Genomic DNA, 11,950 nt, shown 5'->3' on the forward strand with positions numbered 1-11,950 from the left:
AGCATTTTTTCAGGAGTGGTCTTTGAGGAGTTGCATCTCTCTTGTTTTACAGCGTTTCTTCGGACTTGACTATCTTGCGTTTCTTATCTAAAATGCCACCAGTGTGACAAGTTAAAATAAAATATAAAAGTGTAAGTAAATCCAGCCATTTAGGAAAAAAGGTCAGATATTTATGTTAGGACACATGTCTAGAGAAAGACTGAAGTTTGGTGTTTAGATCCCCGGAATCCTACACAGGTTAATTCCGGTTCATTAAGAAGTGATGGTGTTAGGCAGTTGTGACTCTTAACAAATACTGTGTTTTAGCCAGAAATACAACTGTATCATTGGGTAAAACTGATCAGTGTGATTCTGGCAAGTCTAGGAAACAGACTAAAGACATTTGAGAACCTCTGAGCTTTAGGGCTTTACAAAATTTCCGTATTTAACGGGTGGTTATTTTTCATTCAGGACCTATATTTTTATGAATGTCCTCAGTGATGAGATTTCTTTGACACCAAAACAACTACCAGAAGAAACTGGGGGAAGTTTATGTAAAATAATAGGAAAGGTCTGCTGAGTAAAAGGCCTAGCAGGGGCAAGCTGGTCTGGCTTCTTTAAAGTTTTGTCTATATTTAATACTTTAAAAGCCATAGAAAGACACTGATTAGGGGAGTCTGTTTCAGGGTGTGCAGTGGATATGGGTCTGGGAATGATCATGCAGGAGACTGCACTGGGTTGGGGATTTTACATTTGCGAACTATGTTTGAAGGCTTCTCTTATTTTTCCTATTAGTTACTATATTCCAAAAGTGTGATATAGAATGTAACTTTTCTGATATATCTGATTTATTTTCTTATTTCCTTCAGTAGTTCTCAGAAGTAATCTGGCATGTTCATTTATTTCTGGATATACAGAAATGTAATTCTGAGAGGCTTTTCATGCATGTTCTTGTTTTTTTTCAGATGGGTTAAGGCCGGATACCAAGATGCTTCTCACTGTTGCCTCCAAGAAGAAGTCTAAGGCAAGCAAGGGTGACACAGCCAAAGAGGATGAAAGCAGCAAGAGTGATTCGGCCCAACCTGTTGCCATCACTCTTCTCTTTAAAAGATATGTCTTTGACATGCAGAAGAAAATGATACAATCTTGAGAAAGCAGGTCCTCCATCACACCTGAAAGACCAGACTCTGAAATGGATTCAGGTGGAATGTAGTTCTTGTCTGAATGCATTGGACTTGTTCCTTCCTTACAAATAGAGCCTGGAAGCTCCTGCTCACTATATTCCCCCTTCCAGAATCCCTGTGACCTGGTTTTGTTCTGCTTGTTTTGTGTCTTTGCAATTTGAACCTTTATGGCCTCTGAGAACATCACCTGCTGAATGAGTACATGTGGGTGTACATTCTAATAGCAGTGGAGAATTGTTTTAAAGTTTCTTTAAGTTTAAATGTTTGCTACCAATATTAATCTAAATGCAGTCAAGATGTGAATTGCATGTGACCCACAAAACAAAACTGATTAGTCTAGGTTTACTTCCCCAAGCAAAGTGAGGGACAGAAAGCACACAACATAATAGGTGGAACCTAAAATGGATGTTTCACATTCCTTCAGCTGCAACTATGTAGGATGCTATCTGAGAGATGGTATGGATTTTTTTATAAGTATGATTTATATCTTGAAATGTTTTTCACATTAAACATAATGATGCGTGTAACTGAGAGTCTTAATTATTCTGTTTGCTGTTTCAAAGGTTCAGAACCTATCTTCAGTGACGTTTTATGTAGCTTTTCTGAATTTCCTGCCCATTCGTTTGATTCTCTAAGAAACTGGAAGACTAAGCCAGTCTGAACCATGATGAATCCTCCTCTGGATTTTTTTTTTTTTTTTTTTTTTGGTAACCAAAGTGTCTCTTTTGTGTAAAAGAAAGTTGCCTCTGGAAACAGCCAAGGTCTTTATTTCATTAAAATAATGATAGAAGATTGCAGTGTAAGCCTTGTAAAATGAATATCTCCAAGATGCTTTAGAAACCATTAGTTGTTTAATAGGGATTTCATGGCTGCTTTGGTTCTTCCTCTCAATTTCATGTCCTAGGCTCATGAAAAGGAGCAGGCTGGTAGTATTCCTTTTCCTTATTTTTTTTTATTATTATTTTTTAAATTTACAAAGCATAGGACATTGTAATATGAAAACAAACCATGCTGCAGGTGTGGAAGCTGCAGTCTTGAACAGGAATGGGATTTAGGATCTGCAGCATGGGAAGTGTTAGTTTCTGCCTTTTGAACAAATTTTCTGCCTTTGAACAAAATAAGTACTTCTACTTGGTGCTGTTAAATAGCAGACTGTAACCTCTTTAATGAAGCTAGCCATGAGATGACCACATGTATAACAAGTGCATTACTTGTACATAGAAATAACTGTAATAGATCACTGTACCTGTTTATCAAAGCATTGATGATCGTATGTCCATTGACAGACATGAGTTTTGTTGTTAACATGTTCCTGTTTTTCCCAGTCTTTCCTACTTTTCTTTTTATTTTCCAGGTGACATAAATGGACAAGAATGGCAAAAATATCAGATACTGAGAGGATATTTACAGCTGAACAGTCATGAGGCAGGGCAAGTCTGGTGTCTAAACTAGTTTGATGGTGCCCCTTTAAATCAAAACAGAAAGAGTGTGTTGTGGAATAATCCTGAACAGTTTCTGCTGAGTGAGTCCCAGCAAAGCTTTAGCACATCCCTTAAGATTACAGGGTGTGCTTTCAGCGTGATCCCAGAGGAATTAGGCAGGCAACTTCAGCTATGGCTTAATGTGACTTGTGCTGCCAGCTTTGCTGGAAAATGTATCCTTCTGCAATGAAAAAAAATGCATTTCACATCCCTGTCACCTCTTCTTCCCCATTTCTGTCCACTTCCCAGACACCCCCAAAGGCAGTCTTTGGAAAGAATATTTATTATGTTATCTTTGTCTTAAGCTTTTATCAAATCTTGTTTTGAACCCTATACTGTTGCCTCTGCTTAAGATACTGCAGTGGTGGAAGCTAGAGAAGCAGATGACACAGAAGGGCTGCCTTTACCATGCCAGGTTAGTCTAAGAATTATTGGTATAAAATAATTCTTATAAAAGAAAATGAAAAGTGAATTATTAAGGAACTTACAGTATTTTCATCTGTATAGTTCTAGTGTTGTCCCTTGCCAAATTTTAAATGAGTAATTAAATTCTGCCAACTCTACCTAGAGTTTCAAAAAGAAAAGGGGTAGTCATCTTGAAAGTTGTTCTACTGTGGAGTATTGTTGGCTGCTCCAGAGTTGTTAGCCTTGCGCTTACAGGCTTTTGTCTCTCTCATTTGTAAAGCGTTTTGGAATAGTTCTGGAGAGGAGGCATTATGTCAGTGTAAATAATGGTGTGTATTTTTACAAAGCATCATCTGATTAATGTTTTCCCTTTCCACTGTTGTCCATAGCAGCCTCAGTGAGTCAGTCACTTGTTATGGAACTTGATCCATTTGAAAACACATTAGCGATGAATGCTTATGGAGCCCTAGAGCCCTCCTCTTGGCTGAATAGTCTTCTAGTGTGGAGGGTCCCGTAATTCATTCCCTCGGGGAACTCCAAGGGAGGGAGCAGCAACAGCTTCCAGAGTTGTACCTCCGTCCCTTTCTCCTCCAGTCTCCTGTAATATCCCTTTAATCCTTCCCCACACCTGCATGTCTCCTCTCCAAACTAGCACACTAGCTCTATGCATTTCTTCCATCCTCTCAGTCCAATATGTAGCCTCCTCTCAGTGCTGTTACTTTGCACCTTTGCTTGCTGCTTCTCCCTGTTTTGGCTCTTCTCCTGCATCCGGAGAAGGAAATGTAAATCCAGCTGCTGGCAGAGCTCCCACAGCAGGCATTGCAAGCACAGCGTGGTAGAGGGGGCTTGTGTCAGCTCCAGCACGTGGCCTGTGTTCAGGCACTCTCCTGAGAACGGGGCAGTTGCCTCGTTGTCAGTAGCAGGCTGTGTGCAGGCACTTCAGCTGCATCTTGGGGCAGAGATCTCACGTGGACGACTGCTGCTGACCCTGGAATAATACCAGTCTGTGTAGAGGTAGGCACCCCCAAGCCTCATGGGAGTGCTTTGACCCGCCACTGTGTTTATCCTCGTGCTTTGTAAATGTAAAGCCCCTGTTGCAAAGCACTCTGTCCTTTCATTTTGTTCCCCTAGCAGACATCTGTGTAGGACAGACAGCTGGAGGTATCTTCTGAAGGTTGGGGTTTGGTTTGGGGCTTTCCCCCCCCATTTTTAATTCCAAAAGGAGAACTTAAGTGTGCCCGAGAACTTTGATTATAATGTGCTGTTACTGCAGATCTCTGGCTGCTGTCCTGAGGCTGTTGGATACACATTCGAAAAAGGGTGAAATGGTGGAACAAAATGATTATGAGAAAATCAAAGCTTTTAAAGACATTTGTTGGATGAACAGATGTTCAAACATTCTTTTATTTGGTTTCCAGACAGACGTAGAGACTTTCCTTTCATCCTCATAATCAGTGCATTATGCTGTAATTTGTAAAAATGGCATTAAAAAAATATTAACAGGGTCATATTGTGATCTACTGACTCTGTGTCATTAAGCCGTGAAGCTAAGAATGGCAACTGGGAACAGGGGTTAAATGTGGCAGAATGTACTGTACTAGCATATATTGTCAGACAGTATTATAATGAATCCAAATTGGAATAAAGATGTAAGGATTTTTTTAATATTGCTAAAGTTGTCAGTACTGCAAAACTAGAAATTATTGCAGTAGTACAGATGTTCAGTGAGTAATGCATCTTTGAGCTGTGGGGAGAGTAGCAGGGAGAAAAGGTTTGTTTTTTTCAAGCCTGTTTTCTGCTTCTCCGTGGATTTTATTCTGGTACTGCAGGCTGGCTTGTGATCCTGCTAGAGGTCTTGAACTGCGAGAGTCAAAGCATACAATCATGGTAGTAAGGATTCAGTAGGTGGCATCCTTCACTTGGAATCAGAACTAAATCTCCCTACCTAAAGATGGGGTATGTTGTGGTGTTGATAATGAAGATTTTGGATGAAACTTGAAACCCGTCTCCCGAAGAAAAATTATTATTAAAAATTATTGTGCATTTAATGACTGCAGTAGAGTCATTAACTCTGGTCTGTTGACCAAATCCTAAGGCAGCAATGTCCTCTCTAGGTGTGGTTCCTGGTGAGTCTCAGTTGAAAGTAGGCTTTTGTCCTTGCTTCCTGCCAACTGTGTTAATTTGTTGCAAGTACTTGACTACAGATAAGTCATCTGCACTGACAGAGTTCTTGGAGTGTATGAGGAATCTCCTATTTAAGGGCACTGAGCATTGCACATGCTTGTTGGAGTTGTACAGTCGAACAGCCACAGGGTGGCAGAGCAAAAGTGAAAGCCCAGCATGATGAGGAGTTACAATGATGCAGTCATGTCCTAGAGCAGCCATGTTCCACCCAGGACTGTCTGCGTTTCACTGCTGGGAGAGCAGGCTGTGTATTTACATCTGTAAAGTGCTCAGGGATCTTGTGAAATGAAGGATGAAAGGCAAAAGAGGAATGATAGTTATTAACAGCTTTAAAAACTCCTTGTGTTTCCATTTTAGTTTAATATCCACAGTAAGCTGAAGAGCTCTTTATTTACAAACACATGAGTTTTCAACCAAATTAAACTGCATGTATAAATAGAATAATTTTTAAAGTCTAGCATAGGGAGCTAAACTGCTGAATGTGGGAGACTGGGAAGAACTTATGATTTGGTCTGTGGTGAAGCAAAGCTTGCTAGATGATGGACATCAAGAAAGAATTCAAGGGTTTGGGGCTTTTCATGTCTAAGCAAAATATTGGAGGAGGTGGGGGTCTTCCTCAGGGATTCCTCACAATTTTTTTCTGGTACAAAACTAGGTTAATAACTTAGGGTTGTGGGTCTATCTTGGACAGTATGTAAGAAGGGAAAGAGTACAGTGGGTCTACTTACTTTGTATTGCCTGTGCCAGAATATGAAGTCTCCCCCATGTCTGTGGCTATACATGCAGTGCTGGTTTTAATTCTAATTATTAGTGGACTTATAAACAGAGCAGACTTCAGGATAGAATGGGTTTTCCATTTCTCAGCAAGTGTTACAGTTCTTTTATTTATTTTTATTAGTGTCACCGATATGAGTGCTTTTTCAGGATGCTATCATCAGTCTGCAAGACTTGAATGTGTTCCCCCCACACACACACAGTGGATGTTGCTCGTCAAAGATGGTCTGAGATACCTCTTAGTCTCACATATTTCTGATACATGTTCATTGTTCTTTTTCTAATAAATGACAGGAGTGAGGGAGTCCTATCTTACACTTCTTTTTGGTCAGGATCAGCTGTAAAAGTAGCTAATCAAACAGAATCAGATAAACCCAGTGAGAGCTTTGGTAAGTCTTAGCCCTAACCTGAACTCCAAGACTTGCTCTTAAAAACATCGCCCTCTTTTGACTGTTGAGCCCTCTGTTCTAGTCTGTGTTTCTAAACCAAGAGGTAATTTGAGGTCTGGATCAAGAGCTACTAAACAACCTTGGTACTGACTGAGAAGCCTGCTAGCGCCATTATGTTGGCATTTTGGCTAAAGTGATCTGATTACTTATGATCCTTTAAGAACTCTAGGCTATTCATTAGCTTTAGAAGATTTTGTTTAGATCAATTCCTTCTCCTATTCTTTGATTGAAAGTCATGCAATCTGTGCTTTAGTTGCTCATTCTTAGATTTCTCAAGGGCCTCATTCATGTCAATCAGAGAGATTCCATCCTCCTTGGACCGCAAAATTGCTTTTATTAGACTGTATATGGCCCCCTTTCAGACGTGTAGGAACTAGTTCTCTTACAGTACTTGTCTGTGAAAACTGATATTTTAGTGCCTATAACTTCAGTCTGACAATTAGGAGTAATCCATGCCCTCATGGTGAATTCATTCCCAAAACAGCATTCCATAAGTACAAGCTGAAACTTAGACCCCACACAGTGTTTTTGCCTAAATTTCTTCCTGTTAAGTAAATCAAGCAATCCATCTTCCAGTTTTCTTTCTTAAGCCTCACTTTAACCAAGGCTAAGTTGAACTTTGCACCTTGTACATCAGAATACTGTTTTACTATGTGGAGAGGGCAAGGTCTTTCAGAAACTCTTCCTGACAATGTCAGGTTACTCAAAGATTATCTAATCTATGTTGGTGCCCGCCTGCATTAAAATGTGTGTAATTTCTTCTCTGCAGAATATGGACCATTCTTTCTGTGGAGACTTTAGAAATAGAGAGTATCTAGAGATAATGATTCAAAGAAGGAAAAGCGGTTTACCGTGCGGGAAGCAGAAGTACAGAAATTATTCTGCAAGGAACTGTGGATCTGAGACGTTTTTCTTGCCTGCTTGTATTCCACAACTTTCCATCCTTTCTTATTACTGCAGAATATAAGAAATACCCAGTTTTATGCAATGGCAAAAGAATGCTTTCCATCTTGCCTGCAGTACCCGTTCTGGTGACTGACTTTTTGGTTGCCACTGTGCACTCAGCCAGTAATTGTAAAGAATTGTGAATGAACACTCCAAAATCTTTCCTCAGTTGTAACTGTTAATTCCAAACTCAGGATCATATAAGCATGGTTTCGATTATTTTTTCCCTACATGAATTAATTTTCATTTGTCTATTTTGAAGCTTATTTGCCTCTTTGCCCACTTGTTCAGTTTTCTGAGGTTCTTCTGGAATTCCTCACCACATAGTGACTTCTGCGTTCTTCGTAATGAAAGAATCTGAGAAGTGGACCTGTTTGTGCCTTTAAGTCATTGGGATGAGGTATCGATAAAGGTGGGCAAGGGTGTTTGAGCATACCTGTGAAGTATGCGTGGCCTGAAAGAACACTTACCATCAAAAGTGATTTTTTGCATAGAGCATACGTGCAGCAGAAGCAGAATGCAGCTCATGCAGAAAAGTGAGCAAGCATGCTTTTCTTTTCCATCACTGACTCATTTCAGACCTTGAGGTTTAAACATAAAGATGATGTTCTGCATGCCTCATAATCTGAGGTTGGGAATCGCTCTGAAATGAGAACAGGAAGACATGGAGGTATTGTTGTATGGTGATCTCTCAAAGTGCTCTGGCACTTCTGCTCTAAACAGCTCTGGATGCTAGATGCATCACCACAATGCCAGGGTCTCTTCCTCAAGCATGTCATACAGAAACAGCTGTTCAGAGGTATCCTCTGTCCAAATCTCATGTTCTAACTTTAATCTCCTCTTTGTAATAAGGAGGATGCATCATTGGGCCCTGGCTATTTCTTATTTGTGATCTAGCAGCGGTACTGTGTCATCAGCATTTTCTCAGCTGTCCCAGCCAGAATTAAGGAATTCAGATGAGGTGACGCTTCCATACCTTGAGCTTACACTGCTTGTCTGTAGGCACTTCATGCAAAGCATGTTTAATGGTTGCCTAATTAGACCAAAACTCCATGATGTCACGTCACCATTCTTATTCAGCACCCTCTCTCTTTCCAGGACAATTGGAAATAATGTTTTCATTTAAGAGTGAGACAGTAATTTAGTTCTGTAGCCTGTTACTTAGTGCAACAAAAGCTGCATTTCTTAGGTCTCATCTCTCTCTCTCTCTGCTTTCTGAAGAAGATTGTTGTAGGGTGTTATCATATCCTTGGAAAGATATGTTGGGAATGCTGGACTAAACATGAAATCTTGGTGGGAAACTTTTTCGCTTTGTTTTTCATCTTAAGATACAGGAGGGGTGAAGGCTGTCAGATAGTTTCCTTGGCAAAAGTACCCTACTGCAGCTTTCTCTGAAAAATGCTCAAGGATCCACTCACCAGATTCCTAATTTTGTGATGTTGAAAGAACTGCATTGCCTATGGTGCAGTCATTTATATAATTCCATAAGTTAGGTGGAGTGGCAACTCATAGCAAATGAAGGCTTCCTGCAGTCTTACAGTGGGGGAATTAAGAGCACTTGGCAAGCTGCAGAAACAGGGCCCCCATGAGCTAAAGGAACAGGTGGGATGGCAAACAGCTCAATTAGGCATGAGGGAGGAAAGCTGCGTAGCTCGAGCGATACAACATGAAATGTGTTTTCTCATGTACATCTTTTCTGCTCCTTTTTAGATGAACTAAGATATGTTTAAGTTAATGAATGTACAAGGGAATGATGGGCAGTAGAGAGGTGACGTTGCACAGAAGATAGTGAAGGCCTGAAATGTGACAGTAGTGGTGATATGCTGAGAAAAAAAAAGAGTATTGGTAGTAGGTTTTAAGAATGTTTATTTGGAAGAACTATACTGTGTTTTCTATGTTTGTTATTCAACAGAAGGTGATTGTTCCCTTAAACATTCTCCTGCTTAGCATTTTTTCAGAGTAGCTTTGAACTGCTGTTATGATGTTTTGTCATCTTGTCTTTTCAAAATGTTGCAGTCAAGGAGCCCTGCAAGAGAAGCATTTTGTTAGGAAGGAAATCCAAATCACTCCATACCTCGGAGTTTTTTTTCCGCTAACTCCAAAGATTTGATCTGTGTTTAGTCCTGCAGCCCCGCTGAACAAGTGGACTATTTGGTCTCCATGCTGCTCTGTAAATGTCATTTGCCATCTGGCAAAACATGGCACGACTGGGCAGTTTGAGGAACGCATTCGGGTTTAGAACAACGGACGAGCAGAAGCTTGCAGTTTTGGGATGAGAATGGAGCTGGCAGGGGAAGACAACTGAGAAAGCAGAGGCTTGGCTTTAGGCTGAGATGTGTTTGTAGAGGCCTAGAAACTGTGTGGTAACGGCAGTATTAGAATGTGCAGGTATCTAATAATTTAATTCTGTCGTTGTAACAAAGGTATTTAAATATTTAAGTGTCAGAGTTTTCTAACATAATTTCTTTGAAAGTTGCAGTTGTTGCAAGATCAATATTGAGAAAAGCTCTCTACAAAACACTTAGATATATCTGTTCCAAGTGCTGATAGTATTCGTTCTCTTTTAACAATTTCTGTCCTTGATGTGATATACTTTAAAAGCATTGTTTGACTAGCTTTCACCTACACCTCTGTGTTGCAGTAAATGCATATTTAATGTATGGGTACAGAATTGGAAGAATTAGTTTAGGGAGCTATCCACTGTCACATGTGGCATGTTGCAGAGGTGAAGCTGAACCTTCGGACTGTAGCTCCTACTGTTTCTTCCTGTGTTTTTTCCCTACCACATGAAGGCCACATCCGAGGCTGCTGTTACTGGACTTGAGACAGCTAGTCCATGCTCCTCAGAACACTTCTTTTCTTTCCTGGGACAAAAGTAAATCTGAGATAACTTCATCTCTTGCTGAGACAATGCAGACAAAATTTGTCTATTTGTGCCCTGGTCCTTTTTGATTTGCTCTGTCTTTCCAAGACAGATGATAAGATGGATTGTCTGTTACATGCTGTGCACCCTGACAAAGGAGGCTTGTTTAGCAAATGTTACTTGTCTCAGGTTACTGAAATGGGCACAAGAGGAGTCATGGTAGCTATGTCCAGAATCATTTCCTTAATATATTAACATTAATATGATCTTTGAAAGAGCTACAAAAACCACCTTCAATTTGTACATATGGTTTGCTAATTTACTGTATTAGTTTTGCTGGTTAGTTCCCCCCCACCCCCCTTAATTAGAAATTTTAATTACTGCATGCTGTGTATTAAGATGTTAAAGCTTTGACTGGCAGTTTGGAATTGCAGAAGGATCAGCCGTCTCTGTAGGGCTGTAGCGCAACAGGGATTAGCTCGCACCCTTCTGCCTGCAGGTATATTTTGCTTATTGAGTCAGATCATCAGAAAATATTCTTCTAGGTAACATTCATCTTTCTGATCAGACCTTGTCCCTTCCAAGTGACCTGAGTTTAGAGGAGAGCTACAGATTCACTGATTATACACAGGCTGGAAAGACCAGGTCTCAAAACCGAATGACAAATGGGTGAATTGAGGGCTGTTTCACTGTGGCATTGGATCAGCCTTACCTCTCTTTCTGCTTACTCCAGTTATGATGCTGTCAGTGCAGGGAGGATTCCCTGTCCTTATCTCTGGAGATCAGCGAGTATGCCTGCATTTCCTGCAGCTCCAGTTTTCAGTCCTGCCTAGTCATTTAGAAGAGAGATGCCTGGAGAGTTCTGGCTGTCTTTGATCTGCTGCTGTCAGCTGTCTATACACTGTGCGGAGCATGTTGCAGGCGCATGTTGGGCATGAAGGAGCCTTGAAGGCAGATGTGCTTTGTGTTCCCGAAGCTCCCTTACCTCATTTTCCTTCCTTCTCTTCTGCTTTCAAGCAGATTCATGGGAAGACAGGGACTTCTAGATTAGAATCTAATGTTTCCGGAACCCCACACTTTCTTGGAAAGTACAAGAAGCTTCGTCATGGGTTATTATGGAATAACCTGCTTGTGAAGGAACTGTTTCCCGAGTCCTCACAGTTGGTGGATATCTTACATCCTTTGAGCCTGAAGTTTCATATTTTTGTTCTGTCTAGTGTAAATGTGGGTTTTTCTGTTACCAGAATACCCAATCATTTAGAAAACTGCTGGAACATGTTTTTCAGGATATTGTGTGGCACTGTAATCCACAAGATAATTATGAAACTGCAAAAAAAAAATCATTTTAATTTGCAGTTTTTCAGTTAATTGTATGTTCTGTTGGAACAGAAGTTTGGAATTTTCCTTCCTTCTTACTATTTTTTATTTTGTTTATCAGATCTGATCTTACTCATCTTTAAAAAAGTGCAGATCTTTCCGACCTCTCTTTCCTATAGAAAACTTCATGCTTTTAACACTATCAAATCAATATGCTCTTCAAAATGAAGAGCTATACCATTGATCAGTGGCATTTTAATAATTTCAATAATATCTGTCCCTTTTCTTAAGCATCTAAATTCCTGTTTCCCCCATAGGCCTGCTGTGCAGGGTCCATGTTGTATTGAGCTGTTCACAGCAATGCCCAAA

General features: G+C 40.3%; 1 protein-coding gene across 2 annotated transcripts in view; it reads left to right on the forward strand.

Moving 5' to 3' along the window:
- Positions 1-1,835, forward strand: part of EEFSEC (eukaryotic elongation factor, selenocysteine-tRNA specific) — a 130,150-nt gene extending 128,315 nt beyond the window's left edge. Inside the window, exon 7 of one of the 2 annotated variants that reach the window (XM_067303698.1) lies at positions 945-1,835. In XM_067303698.1, the coding sequence (XP_067159799.1) occupies positions 945-1,129 (185 nt within the window). In that variant the 3' untranslated portion in view covers positions 1,130-1,835. The remainder of the gene's footprint in view (positions 1-944) is intronic. The other variant, XM_067303699.1, reaches the window with a different exon arrangement.
- Positions 1,836-11,950: the final 10,115 nt, after the last annotated feature.

The sequence above is a fragment of the Apteryx mantelli genome, chromosome 12 (assembly GCF_036417845.1).
Source record: "Apteryx mantelli isolate bAptMan1 chromosome 12, bAptMan1.hap1, whole genome shotgun sequence".
Taxonomy (NCBI): domain Eukaryota; kingdom Metazoa; phylum Chordata; class Aves; order Apterygiformes; family Apterygidae; genus Apteryx; species Apteryx mantelli.